The sequence below is a fragment of the Blennius ocellaris genome (assembly GCF_963422515.1).
Source record: "Blennius ocellaris genome assembly, chromosome: 16".
Lineage (NCBI taxonomy): Eukaryota > Metazoa > Chordata > Actinopteri > Blenniiformes > Blenniidae > Blennius > Blennius ocellaris.
The window spans coordinates 21,628,191-21,647,769 of record NC_137665.1 but is presented as its reverse complement, the minus strand read 5'-3'; the positions used below and the strand labels follow the sequence as shown (position 1 = coordinate 21,647,769).

The 19,579-nt window shown below is 53.5% G+C and overlaps 2 protein-coding genes across 2 annotated transcripts; one reads left to right on the top strand and one right to left on the bottom strand.

Moving 5' to 3' along the window:
• Positions 1-1,944: 1,944 nt before the first annotated feature.
• fbxl19 (F-box and leucine rich repeat protein 19) lies at positions 1,945-15,406 on the bottom strand. The gene is made up of 11 exons (XM_080511233.1): positions 14,721-15,406; positions 10,191-10,400; positions 9,436-9,579; positions 8,897-8,983; positions 8,602-8,787; positions 8,471-8,503; positions 7,102-8,354; positions 3,807-3,970; positions 3,555-3,716; positions 3,219-3,440; positions 1,945-2,823 (listed from the first exon to the last, which is right to left on the bottom strand). The coding sequence occupies exons 2-11, from the start codon at positions 10,383-10,385 to the stop codon at positions 2,546-2,548; spliced, it is 2,724 nt and encodes a 907-aa protein (XP_080367359.1). The 5' UTR covers positions 10,386-10,400; positions 14,721-15,406; the 3' UTR covers positions 1,945-2,545.
• A 367-nt stretch (positions 15,407-15,773) lies between these two features.
• Positions 15,774-19,385, top strand: ube2m (ubiquitin conjugating enzyme E2 M). Its single transcript, XM_080511270.1, has 6 exons — positions 15,774-16,056; positions 17,615-17,709; positions 17,921-17,959; positions 18,076-18,179; positions 18,294-18,357; positions 18,447-19,385. The coding sequence occupies exons 1-6, from the start codon at positions 15,942-15,944 to the stop codon at positions 18,585-18,587; spliced, it is 558 nt and encodes a 185-aa protein (XP_080367396.1). The 5' UTR covers positions 15,774-15,941; the 3' UTR covers positions 18,588-19,385.
• Positions 19,386-19,579: the final 194 nt, after the last annotated feature.

Below are 19,579 nucleotides of genomic sequence, written 5' to 3'. Positions count from 1 at the left end.
GGCGGAGGCCCCGCCCCCCTCGATACAATAAAAAGAAAAAAAATAGAAATCAACGACAACAGAAAAACAAAACAAAACCAACCGATAAAAAAATAAAGTATAAAAAGTGACTCCAACAGGACACGTGCTGCGTTTATGGCACAGAAAGTTCACCTCACCCAACAATACTTAAGATTTCCCCACATTCACCGAGTCGTCGTCCAGATTCGTGGCCGCGTCGACGCGGAAACCTTCGACGACAAATGTTCCGAAACACACACACACAAAAAAAAAAGCAGCAAAATAACACGCAATGCTAAATACTGATTTTTCTCTCTTTTTAAAAAAAAAACCAAAAAAACAAACAAACAAATTCACGGGAGAAACATCAATTTTCAATTAACCCAAACTGACTTCAGGCCAAATCTGAATTTAACGCACAAACCTGATTTCACAAAATGGAACCCGTTTTTTTTGTGGTTTTTTTTTTCTATTAATATTGCAAAACCACGCCCCCTGCAGGTGAGGAGTGGGAAGTGGTTTTTGTTTGTCAGTTTCCTGTTGTGCAGCTTTTTGTTTTTCTATTCAATTTCACAGTTGGCGAACAGAAACGACTTCAGTTGTGGTCAAACTGTGAACATGTAACCCCCCCCCCCGCCCCCCCCTCACCTGAAAACAACGTTAAACTCGGGGGTTTGTCCACTCATTCAAAAAGTCCAAGAGAAAACACCCATTTGGACGTCTAGTACTCCAGGAAACACAACTTCCTCAATAAAATGCTTTTATGGGATGTCATGACTGGATCCAAACTCGCAACCTCAATCAGCTGAAACACAAAGGAGCAGATTTTAAACCCCAAACTCGAGTCCAGATCAGCAGATCAACACTGACGATGCAAATCGAGAAAATCCGACAGAATAAAATCCAGTTTAACTTGTGAATTTAGATTAAAATTCACATAATTTGGTTCCGATACGATCAATAAAGTCCGAATCATCAAATCTCCAATTAGTCTGAAGCAAAAGGAAAACAAGAAACAGGAAGTTCCTGGGGTTTTCCATCTTTCCTGCAGAGAGGAAACGGATTCATTCACAAAGAAATGTAATCATTTTTTATGATTGGAGAAGAAATTAAATATTATTAAAGATTATGATGAATGGAACAATTTCAAACTCCACCCATTGTGTCTTTAAAGTTCTGACGACAAGTCAACATACGGACCATATGTTGACTTCATAAGACTAATCGACAACATTAATGTTGAAAATCTTTTTTTTTTTTTTAAGTTGGGGGGGAATCAACATAATTTCTTTTACGTTTGGGGGAAAAGTCTCATTAAGAGACGTCGAGAACGAGAATCAGAATTTGCAGACAGAAAACGCAAAAATTTCCAGAGTCGATAAGCTGCACGTTCCAGAACTGAAGGGTGTTTCAGGCTGCGGCCACGTTGGCGCCCCCTGCTGGCTGAACACACACACGTACGCACGCACACGCACGCACACGCGCACACACACACTGATCTGGAGTCCGCCACATTCAGCTGAAGAGCAAAGGAATGGTTTGGCCGTTACGTCGTCTTTTCCGCGAGCTATCAGAGCTGATTGGACGAGTTCAGAGGGAAGCAGCCAATCGGAGGGGAGGTTTGGACCCTGACGCTTCCACCTGATGGCGGTTAACAGGAAAAACAAACAAAACAAAAACAAAAAGGCATTTCGAGGAGATTTGAATGGGAAGTCGTTTTCTCGCCGACGAGAGAAAAACAAGCTGCTCGTCGTCAGACGGTGGAATAAAAGTCTTTCCTCTTAAAACACGCCGAGGTTTACATTCAGGTAAGCTTTGCTCGATCCGAGCTCGCGCAGACGCCGCTTTCTTATTGGACGCTGGCCTGTCGGAGGAGTGACATCATCGGGAGGCGTGGCATTCACCCACCCGCTCCCCCCCCCCCCCCCTCCCCCCGATGACGGGACGTCTCCGGCTCGGGTCTGTAAACAAAGTGGACGATTCCCACCGCCGGGCAGAAGAACACTGATTCAAAGAAAACAGAAACACTGTGGACCAATCAGGTGAGAGCGCTCTCACCACGTTTCACAGAGCGAACCATGAGGTAAACGAGCCACGCCCCCTCCCCCCCTCTCCACCGTCGGTCGGATTTCAATCAACCTCCGATCTCTCGACGGACGGAACCTCTGCGTCTGAGACGCCGACGGGGCGGCGGCGAGCACCGACACAAGGGGGCGGAGCTCCGGCCCGACTGACACACAATGGTGGCGGCGGTGATGCGTCGGCGGACACGATGATTGACGGGAGGTAATTTACAGTAAACTACAGATATTTACACCCAGACAAACAAATATGTACACTTTTGACTTTTCCCATAATGCACCTCTGCTCCTCGCGGTCGCGCCGCCCTCCCGCAAAACTCAACTTTGTCCGGCGTGAGGAGAAACGACGCCTCTTCCTCTTCCTCCTCCTCCCTCGCATGTCTGTAGTGTACCAAGGAGAGGGGGCGGGGCTTGTGGGACACCTGGACCAATGAAAGCTCCGTCACATGGCGTGGAGGCGGGCTTTAGCTGTTCTTTAGCAGCGTCCTGTCTTCAGGAGGACAGGAAGAGGAGGAGGAGGAGGTGGAGGAGGAGGAGGAGGAGGAAGCAGCGGTGGTGGTGGTGGTGGTGGTGGTAGTGGTCGCCGAAGAGGAGGATGAAGAGGAGGAGGTGGAGGAGGAGGGGAAGGAGAGCAGCTGCCCGGCCTCCGAGGAGAGGAGGGAGCAGGAACGCAAATCCACCGTCTGCAGGGCGGAGCAGCGGCGCAGCAGTGGGATGCACTGCTCCGTCACCTTCACACAACCTGCAACACACAGCAAGGCATCTTGGGTAACGGCGGACTTGATTTATAAGAAACGAAGCACAAAGTATTTTTCCGCACAACAGAGCAAATTGACTCGTTAGAAATGTTTCACGTTTACAGGGGAAAGTTTTGAAAACGACGCCCGTCTCCATGGAAACGCCAAGCGCTAAGCGACGCAGCGTATTTTCAGGAGGATAAACAGACGGCGGCCAGGTTGGATTTAGACTTTTTGTTTCCACGAGACGCGAGAGTCCCGACGAGGACACGGGGACACTTTGAGCCAAACGCTGAACGAGGAAGAGGAGTTCATCCTCACCCGCAGCCACCTCCGTCAGTGCGTTTAGTAAAAAGCTAGCATAGAAAAGGCGCGATGGCGCGTCGACGGAGCACGGTACCTGCCAGGTTGATGTGGGTGAGGCTCTCCCTCAGGGGGGACAGGGGGGAGGTGAGGGTGTGCACCGCCTGGTCTGTGACGTGGACACAGTGGCTCAGGTCCAGCCGGGCCAGGTGGGGGACGTAGCGCACCAGGAGGCGGCACGACGCGTCCGTCAACTCCAGTCCCGCCAGTCGCAGCTCCGTCACGTTCTGGAACCGCCCCGTTCTGGTTTCCCCGTGAGCTGGAGAGCCAATCACAGGCTTCAGAGGTGTGTCTGTGTGTGTGTGTGTCTGTGTGTGTGTGTGTGTGTGTGTGGAGAGGCAAGTAAAAAAAAAAGGGGGGGGGGGAGCCTCACCTGTACGGCTGTCAGGGGGCGGGGCCAGCAGCTCCCTCAGGTGAGAGTCTTTGAGGTCCTCCACCCTGCTGAGGTCCAGCAGCTTCAGGCAAGGACAGACGGTCTGACACAGCGCGCACACGGACGACCACGGACAGCCCGCCACGTTCAGCTCCAGCAGGCCTGGGGAGGGACGGGAGGGACGGGGGGGGGGGGGTGAGTGTTGAGGGGTAGTGGTGGTGGGGGGGGTGTTGTGGTGGAGCAGGAACTCACCTTGCAGCCGGTTGATGAGCCACATGAGCTGCTTCTTGGAGATGTTGGTGTCGCCCAGGTTGAGGGAGACGGGCTGACGGCGGATGATCCCACTCAGCATCGGGGGGGTGATGGAGCGCTGGCGGCTCAGGTCGATCTGAGTCCACAGCCGCTTGTCACAACACCTGCAGGACGACACGCAGCCTGAGAACCTCCCCCACCGAGCAGGAGAACCTCCCCCACCGAGCATGAGAACCTCCCGCACCGACCAACCAGGAGAACCTCCTCAACAAACCAGGAAAACCGCCCCCACCGACCAACCAGGAGAACCTCCCGCACCGACCAACCAGGAGAACCTCCTCAACAAACCAGGAAAACCGCCCCCACCGACCAACCAGGAGAACCTCCCCCACCGACCAACCAGGAGAACCTCCCGCACCGACCAACCAGGAGAACCTCCCCCACCGACGAGGGGAACCTCGCCCACCAACCAGGAGATCCTCCCCCACCGATAACCAGGAGAACCTCCCCCACCGACCAACCAGGAGAACCTCCCGCACCGACCAACCAGGAGAACCTCCCCCACCGACGAGGGGAACCTCGCCCACCAACCAGGAGAGCCTCCCCCACCGATAACCAGGAGAACCTCCTCCACCAACCAGGAAAACCGCCCCCACCGAGCAGGAAAACCGCCCCCACCTACCAACCAGGAGAACCTACCCCACCGAGCAAGAGAACCTCCCCCACCGACCAACCAGGAAAACCTCCTCCACGGAGCAGGAGAACCTCTCCCATGGAGCAGGAGAACCTCCCCTACCGAGCAGGAAAACCGCCCCCACCGACCAACCAGGAGAACCTCCCCCACCAACGAGGAGAACCTCCTCCACCGAGCACGAGAACCTCCCCCACCCAACCAGGAGAACCTCCCCCACCAAACGAGCACGAGAACCTCCTCCACAAACCAGGAGAACCTCCCCCACCGACCAACCAGGAGAACCTCCCGCACCAACCAACCAGGAGAACCTCCCGCACCAACCAACCAGGAGAACCTCCCGCACCGACCAACCAGGAGAACCTCCTCCACCGACCAACCAGGAGAACCTCCCGCACCGACCAACCAGGAGAACCTCCCGCACCGACCAACCAGGAGAACCTCCCCCACCAACCAACCAGGAGAACCTCCCCTACCGGGCACGAGAACCTCCCCCAACCAACCAGGAGAACCTCCCCCACCGAGCAGCAACCAACTAGCAGAACCATGAAGTTCTAGTGCACATATGAACTTTCAGCTCAAGCGATGGCAACTTTCAGAAAAGTTAAGATAAAAGTTTAAATGTTTAAACAAACCAGCAGGCGGAACTTGTGATAGTAAATTAATTATTAATATTAATTCATCTGTAGGTCAATGATCAGGAAGAACATTTGCCTGAAAACCACGTGTGTGAAGAGAGAGTGTGAAGAGACTACTATTGCAACAACACATCATCAGGAGGGCAAAACTAACGTGTCTCACGACGGCCTAATCAGCTCACGTTCTCTATTAGTGGTGAACAATCCAGCGCTGGTGAATTCTGCTTCACAATGAGAGGAAGAGTCACATCCAAGGATCAAAAAGCGACGTCACTATGAAGAGTGTGTGAAGAAAGTGTGTGAAGCAAGTGTGAAGAAAGTGTGTGAAGCAAGTGTGAAGAAAGTGTGTGAAGAGTGTGTGAAGAAAGTGTGTGAAGCGAGTGTGAACCCTGTGTGAAGCGTGTGTGAAGCGTGTGTGAAGCGTGTGTGAAGCGTGTGTGAAGCGTGTGTGAAGCGAGTGTGAAGCGAGTGTGAAGCGAGTGTGAAGCGAGTGTGAAGAGTGTGCGAAGAGTGTGCGAAGAGTGTGCGAAGAGTGTGCGAAGAGTGTGCGAAGAGTGTGCGAAGAGTGTGTGTGAAGAGTGTGTGTGAAGAGTGTGTGAAGAAAGTGTGTAAAGAGTGTGTGAAGAGAGTGTGAAGCGAGTGTGAAGAGAGTGTGAAGAGAGTGTGAAGCGAGTGTGAAGAGTGTGTGAAGCGAGTGTGAAGAGTGTGTGAAGCGAGTGTGAAGCGAGTGTGAAGCGAGTGTGAAGCGAGTGTGTGAAGAGAGTGTGTGAAGAGAGTGTGTGAAGAGAGTGTGTGAAGAGAGTGTGTGAAGAGAGTGTGTGAAGAGAGTGTGTGAAGAGAGTGTGTGAAGAGAGTGTGTGAAGAGAGTGCGAAGAGTGTGCGAAGAGTGTGTGAAGAGAGTGTGTGAAGAGAGTGTGTGAAGCGAGTGTGAAGCGAGTGTGAAGCGTGTGTGAAGAGTGTGTGAAGCGAGTGTGAAGAGTGTGTGAAGCGAGTGTGAAGAGTGTGCGAAGCAAGTGTGAAGCGAGTGTGAAGCGAGTGTGAAGAGTGTGCGAAGCAAGTGCGAAGAGTGTGTGAAGAAAGTGTGTGAAGAGTGTGTGAAGAAAGTGTGTGAAGAGTGTGTGAAGAGTGTGTGAAGAGTGTGTGAAGCGAGTGTGAAGTGTGTGTGTGAAGCGAGTGTGAAGGGTGTGTGAAGAAAGTGTGTGAAGTGTGTGTGAAGAGAGTGTGTGAAGAGTGTGTGAAGCGAGTGTGAAGTGTGTGTGAAGTGTGTGTGTGAAGCGAGTGTGAAGAGTGTGTGAAGAAAGTGTGTGAAGTGTGTGTGAAGAGTGTGTGAAGAAAGTGTGTGAAGAGTGTGTGAAGAGTGTGTGAAGAAAGTGTGTGAAGCGAGTGTGAAGCGAGTGTGAAGCGAGTGTGAAGCGAGTGTGAAGTGTGTGTGTGAAGTGTGTGTGTGAAGTGTGTGTGTGAAGTGTGTGTGTGAAGTGTGTGTGTGAAGTGTGTGTGAAGAAAGTGTGTGAAGTGTGTGTGAAGAGTGTGTGAAGCGAGTGTGAAGAGTGTGTGAAGCGAGTGTGAAGTGTGTGTGTGAAGCGAGTGTGAAGAGTGTGTGAAGCGTGTGTGAAGAGTGTGTGAAGAGTGTGTGAAGAGTGTGTGAAGAGTGTGTGAAGAGTGTGTGAAGAGTGTGTGAAGAGTGTGTGAAGAGTGTGTGAAGAGTGTGTGAAGAGTGTGTGAAGAGTGTGCGAAGCGTGTGCGAAGCGAGTGTGAAGAGTGTGTGAAGCGAGTGTGAAGCCTGTGTGAAGGGTGTGTGAAGAGTGTGTGAAGTGAGTGTGAAGAGTGTGTGAAGAGTGTGTGAAGCGAGTGTGAAGCGAGTGTGAAGAGAGTGTGAAGCGAGTGTGAAGCGAGTGTGAAGCGAGTGTGAAGAGTGTGTGAAGCGAGTGTGAAGAGTGTGTGAAGCGAGTGTGAAGCGATGACTGACCAGCGGCTCCAGGTGCGACACACCCTCATGCAGACGCAGAGCTGGCGGTGGCTCAGGAAGGTGAAGACTCGCAGCCACACGTCGCGGGTCATGATGTGGGCGGAGCCGCAGTCCAGCGGCAGGCAGCTGGGCTCGGGGCAGGCGGGCGGCGGCCGCACCAGGTGCCGCTCCATCTGCACGGGCCGCGGCGGCGAGGGCACGGCCGGCGGACTGCGCTTCATCATCTGCGAGCGCGGCGCCACGCGGGACGGCTGCGAGCACGGCGACGCCGCCATCGCTGACATCATGAGGCCGCTGGCCCCGCCCCCTCCCCCGTTGGAGGTGGGGATGGAGGAGGAGCCCCGGGACGTCTGGTTCTTGCTGTTGCTACGGATCTTGTTGCTCCGGCTCCCGCCGACTTTGGCCCCGCCCCCTCCCCCACCGCTGTGTCTGTGATTGGTCAGGCCCACGCTGGCGTTCTCCTTCTCCCCGCCCTCCCTCCCTCCTCGTGTCCGCCCGTTGCGCGCCTCCTGCCCGTTGCTGCGCTGCTTCCCCGAGAAGCCGTCGTGCTGCGAGGACGGCGGCAGCTGATTGGACGAGAGCGGGGAGGGCGGGGGGAGGGAGGTGGAGTTTTTGCGGGTCCTGTCGGAGGTGGGCGTGTCCTCCTCCTCGCCGTCCATTATTCCTCCTTTCCTCCCTCGTGAGAGTAAGCCCATGTCTCCACCCCCCCGCCGCCGGGCCTTGTCCCCTCCCGCCGCCGAGGCCTCCTCCTCCCGCTCCTCCTCCTCCCCCCTCGCCACCTCGCCCTCCGACTCCTCGCTGGCGCTGAAGCCGAGCTCGGCCAACCGCCGCTCCCGCTCCCTCTCCCGCTCCCTCTCCCGCTCCCGCTCGCTGCGGTTCCTCTCCCGCTCCGCCCGGCTCCCGCTGCTGTTGCCGTAGACGACGGGCGGCGGCGGGGCGGGGGAGGAGGACGAGGGCGAGGAGCCCCCGCCCTGGTCTCCCCTCAGCGAGTCGTCCGAGTCGGACTCCGAGTCGGACTCGGAGCTGGAGGAGGAGGAGGAGGACGACGACTCCGGGCGGCGCTCCAGCAGACACATCCTCTTGAAGCGCTCCAGCTTCTCCCGGTGGTGGGAGCGCTGGTCCACGCTCGACGCCCCCCCGGCGCCCCCCCCGCCGGGCTGGGAGGACGAGGAGGACGAGGAGCCCTGCGGTCCTCCGGCGCCGCCGCCAGACGAGGGCGGCCCGTTCGATTCCAGCATCTCCTGTTTGGGTTTCTGAGGAGGAGGAGGAGGAGACGCGGTTGAGGGGAGGAGCGACACGGCGCCTCCCTGTGGACACGACAACATGCTGCACTCTGACAGGGACCCGGAGGTGGACGGAACAAACGCACCTTTTTCAGACGCTTCTCATGGACACCTTTCATCTGCCAATTAGACGGAGACACAGTCAGAGCGGAGACACACACACATTACAGAGTGGCACTTTTTTTTTTTTTACATGTATTTACTTTGGTGGACTCACCTTCTTCTTGGCGCCGCTGTCAGCAGGAAGCTCCTTCTCCTTCTTCCTCTTGTGTCCCCCGTCCGTCCTCCCCGCCTCCTCCAGGGACGGCGGCGCCTTCTTCTTTGGGGGCGGGTCGTCCGTGAGCTTCCAGCGTCCGACCTCTCCGTTGTCCAGCCGCCGCTTCCCTGAGCCGTCCGCCTGGTCCTGAACACACAAACGGGACGTCTCACGAGGGGGGACGCCGTCTCACAGGGGGGGGGACGCCGTCTCTTTCTATAGTGAAACCTACTCCCACGCTCACGGCGACTCTCACCTTGCTGGTTTTCCCCTCCTTGTGGCACTTGGGACACTCCCAGCAGTTTGGGATCTCGTCGTTTATGATTCCTTCGGCTTTACCCATCTGAGGGGGACGGACAGACACCCTCAGTCAGTACTTGTAGGACGAGTGTGTGACGGGTTGTACCGCCCCAGTCCAGCCCTACACCCAGCCGTAGGGCAGGACGGTACGGCCTCAGATCACATAGATCACACAAAACAAAGGTTTGTCCACTAGAGGCAGCGGCCATATTGACAGGACGCCTCCCTGGACCTGCTTATTGACACTTTCAGGGACAGTAAGACGACACTGTTGAAAATAAACTAAGAAAATACAAAGCAAGTCTTTTCAGTTCAGATGTATTGAAGAGCTGAGAGGATTAAACCACGACTTCGTCTGGACTGCAGCTGAAAACAGGATTCCTCCTCGGCACTCCGCCCGCCATGGAGGCTTTGCTCCGACGGCTTCCAAAGCCGTTCACTGCGGCCGCCGCTACAACCGGTGGACCTCGGAGGGTGACGGAGGACGTCACTGACCTTCAGACAGCTGGGGTGGATGATCTCGTTGCAGATGGTGCACTCCATCAGACACATGCTGAACTTCTCCTCTTCAGAGTCCACCGTGTCTTCCTTCCCCGCCTCGCCGCACGCAAAACACACGGCCGTGTGCGGCAACACGGGCTGCAACACACACACACACACACACTACATTAAATCCTTGCGTGATAGCGCCACCTGCAGGTCACACATAGGCTCAACACACTGGAGTGACTTCAATCAGGAAGAAGATGTTCCTCTTGATAACCACCAGAGTGCATCACTCCTCCTGCATTCCTCCGTCATCACTTCCTCCAAACAACCGGGTGTGTGTGTGTGTGTGCGTGTGTGTGTGTGTCTGCGTGCGTGTGTGAAAGCATCTCCGTGTAATAACTATGGCGATGGATCAAAGACAACTCCCACTCGCGGCACTGCTCGGTGGTTACCATGGAAACGCAGCACCGCCGATGTTATTTAAAGAAATCACACACAAAAAACACAAACCTCTCAACAACATCAATACAACAAAACAACCCCCCCCCCAAAAAAAAAATAAAATCCCACAAACCCATGAAAAAGAAAGAAAATGAGAACAAACAAAGTTTTTCTTGATATATAATAAACTAAAACCACTGTTATTTAGTTCTTGTGTGTGTGTGTGTGTGTGTGTGTGTGTGTGTGTGTGTGTGTGTGTGTGTGTGTGTGTGTGTGTGTGTGTGTGTGTGTGTGTGTGTGTGTGTGTGCGTGCGCCTCACCGCCGTGCACTGCCTCAGCAGGCAGGACTGCTTCATGCGTCCCGGCCCCCCGAACTTCTTCATGTCCTTGCAGAAGTGGCACTCTCCGCACTCCGTCCTCATGCAGGCCTGACAGCGCCGGCACCGCGTCCGCCTGCGCCTCGCTCCGCCGCCGCCGCCGCCGGCCCCCCCGCCCAGCGCCTTACTGCCCGACATGCCCCAACAAGTCAGCTGGACACACACACACACACACACACACACACACACACATCAGAAAACAGTTTTCAAACGATCCTAAACACACTTAAAAACTTCATCCTTTATTATTCAGCACTAGTTTTGTTGTTTTTTTAAACTAAGAGAGTTGTGAGGAAGGAAGATGCTCTATAATCTGGTTGTCAGGGTTCGCCTGGTTGCTATTTTAAAGACTCTCCAAACTTCATCCCTGATAGAAGTGACGGTGACTTGGGCGGGTTGGGAATAAGTTACTCATCACAGAGTAATCGGTTACCGGCCGCGGTGGAGGAGTTAATGAGTGACGGCGCCTCAAACAATCAGTCTCACGCTCAGCTTCATACTGATTGTGGACGTTAACGAAAACTAATGAATAACACTCAGGAATCTGACTGACGGAAGTGTGGGAAATGAAAAATAATGAAAAATATATATACATTTGGGTTTGTAGAGTCACGTGTGACTGTCGCCACTCAGTCTGGTGTCGTTACTATGGAGTACTTGTCATTTAACTGTCGTTTTCCGGAGAAGTTGAGTTCGTTTTTAAAAGCTCCAGTTGTGTAACTTTACTTTAAGAACTCATCTTGTGCCTTAGAGTCCAGACTTGTAAAAAAAAAAACAGCCACTGGTCTTGGAGAGACTGCAGGGCGGGTCAATCCACCGTTCACACGGCAACGGCGGAGGAGGAAAACGTAAAACATAAGCAGCTCCCGCGTTCCCATTGTTACTGTTTACAGCCTCTTTCTGCACACGACGGCTGCTTATGGGAAAAACCCTCATCGGGATTATTTTGAGCAGTACTGAAATGACGATTATGTCTTTGAATTTGGAATAAAATTTATTGAACATGTTTAAAAAAAAAACAAAAAAAACCCCTCTCCTGTTAAATATATAAAAAGATCTTGTAATGTAGTAGTAAAAAAATTAAGTGTCATACTGCACTCAATCTTTTGGAAGCTATAAATAAATAAAACACAATAAGAGATAGATGGACTTCAACATAAACACTTTGATAAATTGCTCCAAAATAAAATGTTGGAGGTGTCGAGCTGATGAAGCAAGGAACTCCAGACTTTATCCTCCATTCCAACACACTTCTCTTTCTCTCATCACTCCATCGGAGCTTCACACACGCTGGAACAACACAACTACTTCCTCTCTACGAAATAAAGTTCCCCACCGCCACCAATCACCACAGTGGGGAACTTTATTGTGTAGAGAGGCGAGGTTTCTGGCCGGTATGATTCTGGTGTACCAGCGTGTGGCGCTGCACTCTCATGTTAGAGAGAGAGAGAGACAGAGACAGAGACAGAGACAGAGACAGAGACAGAGACAGAGAGAGAGAGAGAGAGAGAGAGACAGAGAGAGAGAGAGACAGAGAGACAGAGAGAGAGAGAGAGAGAGACAGAGAGACAGAGAGAGAGAAAGAGAAAGAGAAAGAGAAAGAGAAAGAGAAAGAGAAAGAGAAAGAGAAAGAGAGAGAAGAAGAGTTACTGAGAAGTGTGGGTTCATAGAGGATAAAGTTGGAGTTCCATGCTGAAGCTCCGCCTCCCGTCCGTCGTCCTTTTTCCTCCTGCAGACGAGTTCTGAGCTCGTCTGGAGCCAAAATCATAACCACCGTTAGAATAAGATTAATCGAGCAGCCCCATCACACACACACACACACACACACACACACACACACACACACACACACACAGTGTAAGTCGTTTTCAAAACATTCCTGAAGCCAAAACACAAAAGCGAGGTCGTGGCGGTCGGCCTGAAGGCAGCGACTCCATGTCGGGCGCCTGGAAACAGAAAAGGCCCGACCGAGACTCATTGACTGTCGCCATCAGATGATATCGCGGACGTCCGACGACTCCTAATTCCCCCGACGGTTTCCTAAAAGGAGGACGGACGAGTCACAGCTGCGAGGAGCTGCGGCGTCTCGCCAAGCGGCGGAATCGCAGCAGAACATCTCGGCTAACGGACGTCGTTTTCCTGATTCACCGACGGAATCAATTCAACTCGCGGGCCCATTTGGCCTCCAGGAACGTGGGACAGCATTGAAAACCAGCAGTGTTGGAACATCTGTGATGTCATGGCGGTGAGCGGCGGCGCTCCCGAGATTTAGACGCTGCACAGCTTTACTCAACCGCTTCTCCTGTGAATCCACATTATTTGCTGTGAAGACGTATGAGCTCCATCCAGAACGTCACTGGGATCCTGCCGTCGCTCAAAAACCTTCGTTCTCCTCCGCAAACGAACTGCGATCCAAGAACACGTCAGACTGGATGTTTCCAGATCGACACACGACGCCGCCGGACGACAAGTGACGTTTCACGAGAAGATCCTTTTCAGAAAAGTTTCGCATTTACATGACTTTTTTGCTCAAACGTCGCTTTACATGGAAACGATGTCATTTGCATGTTGGGCCACTGGAGGGTGCTGGTGGTAGTTTTTGTAATGAAATCACACACACATGTAGTCGCAGGTCAATATAAACGTCAACAATGGGAGCACGCCAACACTCGTACGGACAAGTTGGATTATTATTATTATTATTATCACAGCGACTCGGTGATAAAATTCCAAAAGGGACATTTCTTCCCTCTGGGTTTTCAATATTAACAGTTTTCACACTAAACTACCCCCCAAAAATATTCCTTTACGCAAACCTGCATAAAAAAAACCCCTTGAAGAGCTGTGCTGAACACGCCTCTTGGCGGTGGCGTCAGGAGGATAAAGTCACGCCAGCCAATCAGAATCCTGGAGAAAACCAACAACAAACTTCCTGTTCCTTCAGCAATAACGGCGCCGTTTCCAGAACAGTAACTGTAAACAGGTCGACGAGTGGTGGCGTCAGAGGCAGGCATAAAGTCACGCCAGCCAATCAGCATGCAAGTGTAAAACAGCTTTGTTTACATGTAAATAAAAAGGTCCCAACGACGTCCCCATTTCCGTGTAAACAAAGGAACGACGAAACGCCGGGAGAACAGGGACCAGGGGATCCGTCACTCGGGACGCCGTCATTGTTGTTATTGTCCCTCACCGTGCAAATGTCCAGTCACGTTTTCTCAAAAAAAGTTCCACCTTGGAAGCAGTTTTCAAAAAACAAAAAAAAAAGGCTGTGGCAACGCAACAAGAGCTTGTAGACGAGTCAAGTTCAGAGTCTGACTCGATTTTAAAGAAAGCAGGTCGGCTCTGGATGAAGAAATCCGTTCGTTTGTGTCGGGGCCAGATGTCAACATCAACACCTTCGTTCGGTTCTTATAAATATTTTGTGTCGGTGCTTCTTCTCCTCGTCTTGAATCCCGTCAACACTGGATGTTCTGGTGTAACTTTGCTCTGGTGATCCTTCCTTCTCATGGTGTCCTGCTGCAACATGAACAGCTGATCCACAGACATGTTCATTCATAAGATTATTGCCCACTACAAATTTAAACATCACCAGGCAACTGCATTTATTACAGGCGACATTTCTTCTTATTACTACTTAACGCATGATGTTAAAAAAGCGGCTGTATTGTAAGAGATGACGTCATTTTAACTTGGCCGTATCGAGGCATATTGACATTACTGGGTTAAGTGGTTCCTCGCCTTCACGTCCAACATGAACACAAACTGAACATCACTCGATTTGAGCGTGTGAAGAATCTGAGCCACACGAGCTGGAGACGTTGAAGCTGCTGCAGCTTTTCTCTCTCACGGTATCTCATCTCTTCATGAATGAGCAGAATGAAGCTGCGTGTGTGTGTGTGTTCGCTACACCGTGCTTTCATTTTGAAGCTGCTGCTCAGATTAAAACACACTCTCTCTCTCTCTCTCCTGCAGCCTGACGGAGCCGTGCTTCTTTTGTCAGCAGTGCCAGGGGGCTCCCGGCCCCCCCAGCAGGTGTGTCAGCAGTCAGCAGGTGAAGTCACCCGCACCGGGCCGCTCGCTGCTGCAGTGGCCGCTCAGCAGGTTAATGAAGATGCGCACCGCCGAGCTGCGCGAAGCTCCAGGCTGGATGCTGATGGGGCGCGAGCCCGCACACCTCCACCTGCCAGGGGGGCAGACTGGAGCAGTCCCACCTGTGCACGCACGCTCCGCCACTAACAACACCACCACCACCACCACCACCACCAACCAACCACCCCCCCGAGTCGCAGGGGGGTGGGGTGGGAGGGGGGATGGGGGAGGGAGTGCATTAAGCGTGCTAACCCGTTAGCAGGCTAACAGTTTGTCCGCCCCCCGAGCCCCCGCGGTGAGTTCCGCTCCGACCCACGGGCAGGAGGGCAGAGGCGGCGGGAGGTAGCCGACCCCCCCCCACCCCTTCCCCCCCTCCGGACTCACCTCTCGGTATCAGGTCGCATGCTCCTGGCTCGCTCATTAGAATGAATCTCGGTTAGCCGCCGTTAGCTTCAGCGCTGCTAGCCGTCCGCTTCCTTGTTCGCCGCTCCGCCGGGCTGCTGCCGCTCCGCTCCCGGGCTGCCGCCGCCTCACAGCCGGCCCATCGCTCCGGCTCGCTCCCGGGACGGCCCCCCTGGACCCGTGGCGGGTCGAACCGATGACCGAGGGACTGGATGTGGATGAAGGGCGCAGTGCTGCTGGCGGAGTCGTGCCCATTCACTCCCCTCCCTCTCTCTCTCTCTCGCTCTGCCTCTCTCTCTCTCCCTCACTGGGTCTGGAGCTCTCTCTCCCCCTCAGCACGTTACAGCGTGTTCCGCTCCTTCCCGGGGGGCTTCAAAACACACAACGGCTCCCTCTCGCCGAGCGCCGCGATCAACCGCACGCTCCGCGGTAACCCTCCGCACGAACTAGGCCCCGTCGATCACCGCACGAGCGTGAAGCGGCCAGCGGGCGGAAAGGAGCGCCGCGCGCCACTATTGTTCTCCGGCTTCATTGTGTTGGCGCCCGGCTGCGGGGCCGTGCGTGAATCGGCGCGGGTGTCGCAGGTGGATCGATCCGCCGTGGCACGTTTAACCCCCGCATGGATGACATCACACAGGTGACCGCAGCGCGCTCCGCTCCGGCCTCGGAGGGACACAACACAAATAAATAAATAAACGCAGTAAATAAAACATGACAGGCTCCGCCCCTGCGTCGTGACGTCGAGGGGGTGGGGCGTCCGCAGCCGAAAGGCATCACGGGAGTTGTGGTTTTTGATTGTCGAAAAACATAAATAAGTATAAGTCACACGAATGTTGAGAAAAAAAAAGTCGGTTAAATGACACGGAGCTGGATTCGTTCTCCTAGTCGTGCCTCTCTTCATTGTAATAAAATGTGTTTTGTGTCATTATTGTGTTTATTCGTTGTGTGTTATTTTTGTGACACAGTAACACACTACCCCCCCCCCCCCTCCCCCCTCCCCCTCCCCTCCCCCCCGGCCTCTCCTCATGCTAACAGGCTAACAGGCTAGCAGCGCTCCGTGACTCTCCCGTCAGACGCACCGGCTCCGTCCTCGTCCCGGAGCCACAGGACCCTACTGACCCTCCCGACGTTCAGCCACGACCCGGCCGGAGCGGCACACCGCGGGGAGACTCCCAGTAGAGGCAGCAGACCGAAGCCGTGAAGATGATCAAGCTGTTTTCTCTGAAGCAGCAGAAGAAAGACGAGGAGTCTGCCGGAGGAAACAGGACCGGAGCCGGCGGCAAGAAAGCCAGCGCGGCCCAGCTCCGGATACAGAAAGGTAGGCAACACACCTCCAGCCCGCAACTCTCTCTCTCTCCAGCCGGTGACCGGTGAGCCCCGGCTGGCTGACCCAGCGCGCAGGCCGGGACCCACCGGTCCGCACCGCGCCGGGTGAACCGAGCCGTGGCTACGAGCTAACAGGCTAATTGCTAAGCTAACCCACTGCTAACTGAAAACAAAACGCAGACCGAGCCGCGGCTCGCACGCAGCGAACGGTCCGGAACCAGGGACACCCCCGAAACCAGGGACCGTCTGACAGCCGGTCGGCGTCTGTCAGCCGCTTGATAAAAGACTGGTTCGCTGATTACCGGGTGTTTAACCGGGCAACCTGCCGTGTCAGGTCCCCGAGGGGGAGGCAGCACTAACCAGCTAGTCATCCTGTCAGTGGGACAAGTCGCCTGGTGGACAGGAGGGGTCAAGGGTCACGCTGAAACCGCAGCACTTCGGGGTGCAGTGTGACGTCAGGTTCAGGTAATTCCAGTGACGCGCTTCATGTCCTGGTTTACCTGGTCTCACCTGGTTTACTGACCAGCACCTCCAGCCGCCTCACCACCACCTGAACCACCTCACCACCACCTGATCCACCTCCAGTGGCCAGGACAGCTCCGGCCTCCCTGACCCCGTGAGAAGATGGGGATCAAACCGACATCTCTGTGGAGCAACGCTTTCATCGTGTGTCTGCAGCCACAGGAGAAGGCGGTCACTTCGTCCTCCACGGGACGCTCCAACACGTCCTCCGTCAAAACACACACACACACACAGTCTGGAGGCCGGGAAGATAACGACGCCATCGATCCAGACGTGGAGCGACGTCAGGAGCCGCAGGGCCGTCAGGATCGTGACGCTTCTTCTGAAACACGCGTCCAACATGATCCAAATCTGTCTTCATGACGGAGCTTTTCTTCTCCGGAGGCTGTTCTTCAGTCGTATCCTGCGACGTGATTGGTTAAAAGAGCTCAACTGAAACACTTTCAGCTCATCTCGCGCAGAGAAAACCTCGAAAACCGACTCATATTTGAGTAGAACGTCAATGAGACAACCTTCAAATCCAAAATATATTTTGCAACATGTTCTATTATAAAGATCTATGTGTCGCATCCCATAATACCTGCAAACACTAATTTGATGCTTCATTAAATAACAACAAACGCTGTTTTCAGTTTGTTCTTCACATCAAAGTACAGAAACTTTCCAAGTTCGCCACCATAACATCACAAAGTGTTCATAACTGAAAATAACACATTTCCCCGATTGTATAACTTTATTAAATCTGAATATGCTTGATGTGACTTTTAATACTGTGAAAGTATGAATGATTGTTAGAATTAAAACATCACATGCAGAATATTCAGCAGTGGTTTAGAGTGTTTGTCTAATTTAGTTTTTCTCATTCAGACAGGAAATAGTAGCACCAGTGTGTTTTCTTTCAACTGGAAACCCGTTTGCGCCAAAATTCCATAAACAGAATGTCGGCCTGGTCGGTGTGGCGGCGATTCTGAGCCGAGTGCTGTGAAGGCGTTGGTTTCCCGCCTCGTAACGCTGCTTCTGTGTTCCAGACATCAATGAGTTGAACCTGCCAAAGACGTGTGAGATCAACTTCCCCGACGATGACGACCTGCTCAACTTCAGACTCATCATCTCCCCCGACGAGGTGAGACACGCGCCGCTAGCGCGCACCGCTAGCACGCCACGGGTGGGAAAAACGGTTTCAGTGAGGCGACGTGAGAAAAACATCAGGGGACTTAGAAACAGTGAAGGAGGAGCAGATGTTTTAGGAGCAACGACATTGCAGGAACTGGAAACACTGGACACACACACACACACACACACTATTGTTTTTAAATGTGTGTTTTTTCTCTCAGGGGTTCTACAAAGGAGGAAAATTTATCTTCAGTTTTAAGGTGAGATCAGTGTCAAAACACACACACGCAGACAAATGGTTAAAGCAAAATTGTGTGAAGGACGTTAGTAAATTGTGTGTGTGTGCGTGCGTGTGTGTGTGTGTGTGTGCTTGCAGGTAGGACAGGGTTACCCTCACGACCCCCCGAAAGTGAAGTGTGAGACGATGGTTTATCACCCCAACATCGACCTGGAGGGAAACGTCTGCCTAAACATTTTAAGGTGTGTGTTTGAAGTGGTGGGGTCACAGAGGGGTTTTTTTTGGGGGGTGGGGGGGGGGGGGGGGGGGTTACCGTGGTTACCATGGTAACGTGTGTCCGCTGTGTGTGTTCTCAGGGAGGACTGGAAGCCGGTGCTGACGATAAACTCCATCATCTACGGTCTACAGTATCTATTTCTAGTGAGTGACACACACACACACACACACACCACCTTGTGAGACACAAACATTTGACCCCCTCCCCCCCACCTCCACCTCCACCCCCCCAGGAGCCAAACCCAGAGGACCCCCTGAACAAGGAGGCAGCAGAGGTCCTGCAGACGAACCGGCGGCTGTTTGAGCAGAACGTCCACCGCTCCCTGCGGGGCGGCTACGTCGGCGCCACCTACTTCGAGAGATGTCTTAAATAACTTGGCGTACCGTGAGCCCCCCCCCACCCCCTCCCCCCCACCCCAATCAACCCCCCCCCCCCCCCCCCCCTCCTGCTGCTCCTCCTCAGTCCAACCTGTGGGCAGAAATCAGGAGCTGCAGCGACCGAACGCAGCCACAAGATGCTTTTTTTTTTTTTTTTTTTTAAACTAAAGAAGAAGAAGAAACTCCCGACATTTGTTTAAAAATGCAGCATTAAACCGTTTACACACCACCGGGGGTCGGGGGGAGGGGGGGGGGGCACAGAACACACGGCGGGAGGACTCGGACGGCGACCAGCTGAGGAAGACGATGGCGACGGGGGAAGCAGTCGGGGAATGTTTGGGGCGACGCTGCCGATAACGATACCCACGTGATTTCTTTTCTTTTTTTTTTTTGTCTTTATTTTTTACGTTGCTTCGCGTGTGACGTCAACGCTGGTCACAAGGACACGCCCCCCCCCTCCCCCTCCCCCTCACCAACTTTGACCTGCAGCAAACTCCAAACTCACTCTGGACGTCTGTGGGAGGAGCCTATAGTGATGATGTCATGCAGAGGGCGGGGAGATTGTTACGCACATTGGTGGGAGGGGCTTGAGTTACAAAAAAAAAAAAAAAAAGGAGCACATGCCTTAAAGGAAAGTTCCTCTCAGCTAAACGATTCTTGTGACGGCGACTTGACCTGCAGGTGGCGCTGTTACCGTCGGACGCAAGCGTTGGAGGCGACGGCCAATGAGAGTTGGAGTTTGCTGCTCTGGTGACACACACACACACATACATGCTGGTGGGTGGAGCATTATATCATGTGGGCGGGGCTGTTGTCAGAAGGGGGGAGGGGGTGTGGTTGTTTAAACGAGTAGGGGTGATGTGGGCGGGGTTGTGGGGGGAGGGGGGGTACTTGATTTTCATTTGTGGGGGAGGGGGATGTGGGCGGGATCTTAGAAGAGGGGAGGGGCTTAAAAATGTTGGGGTTCTATTGTGTATATTGAAACTGC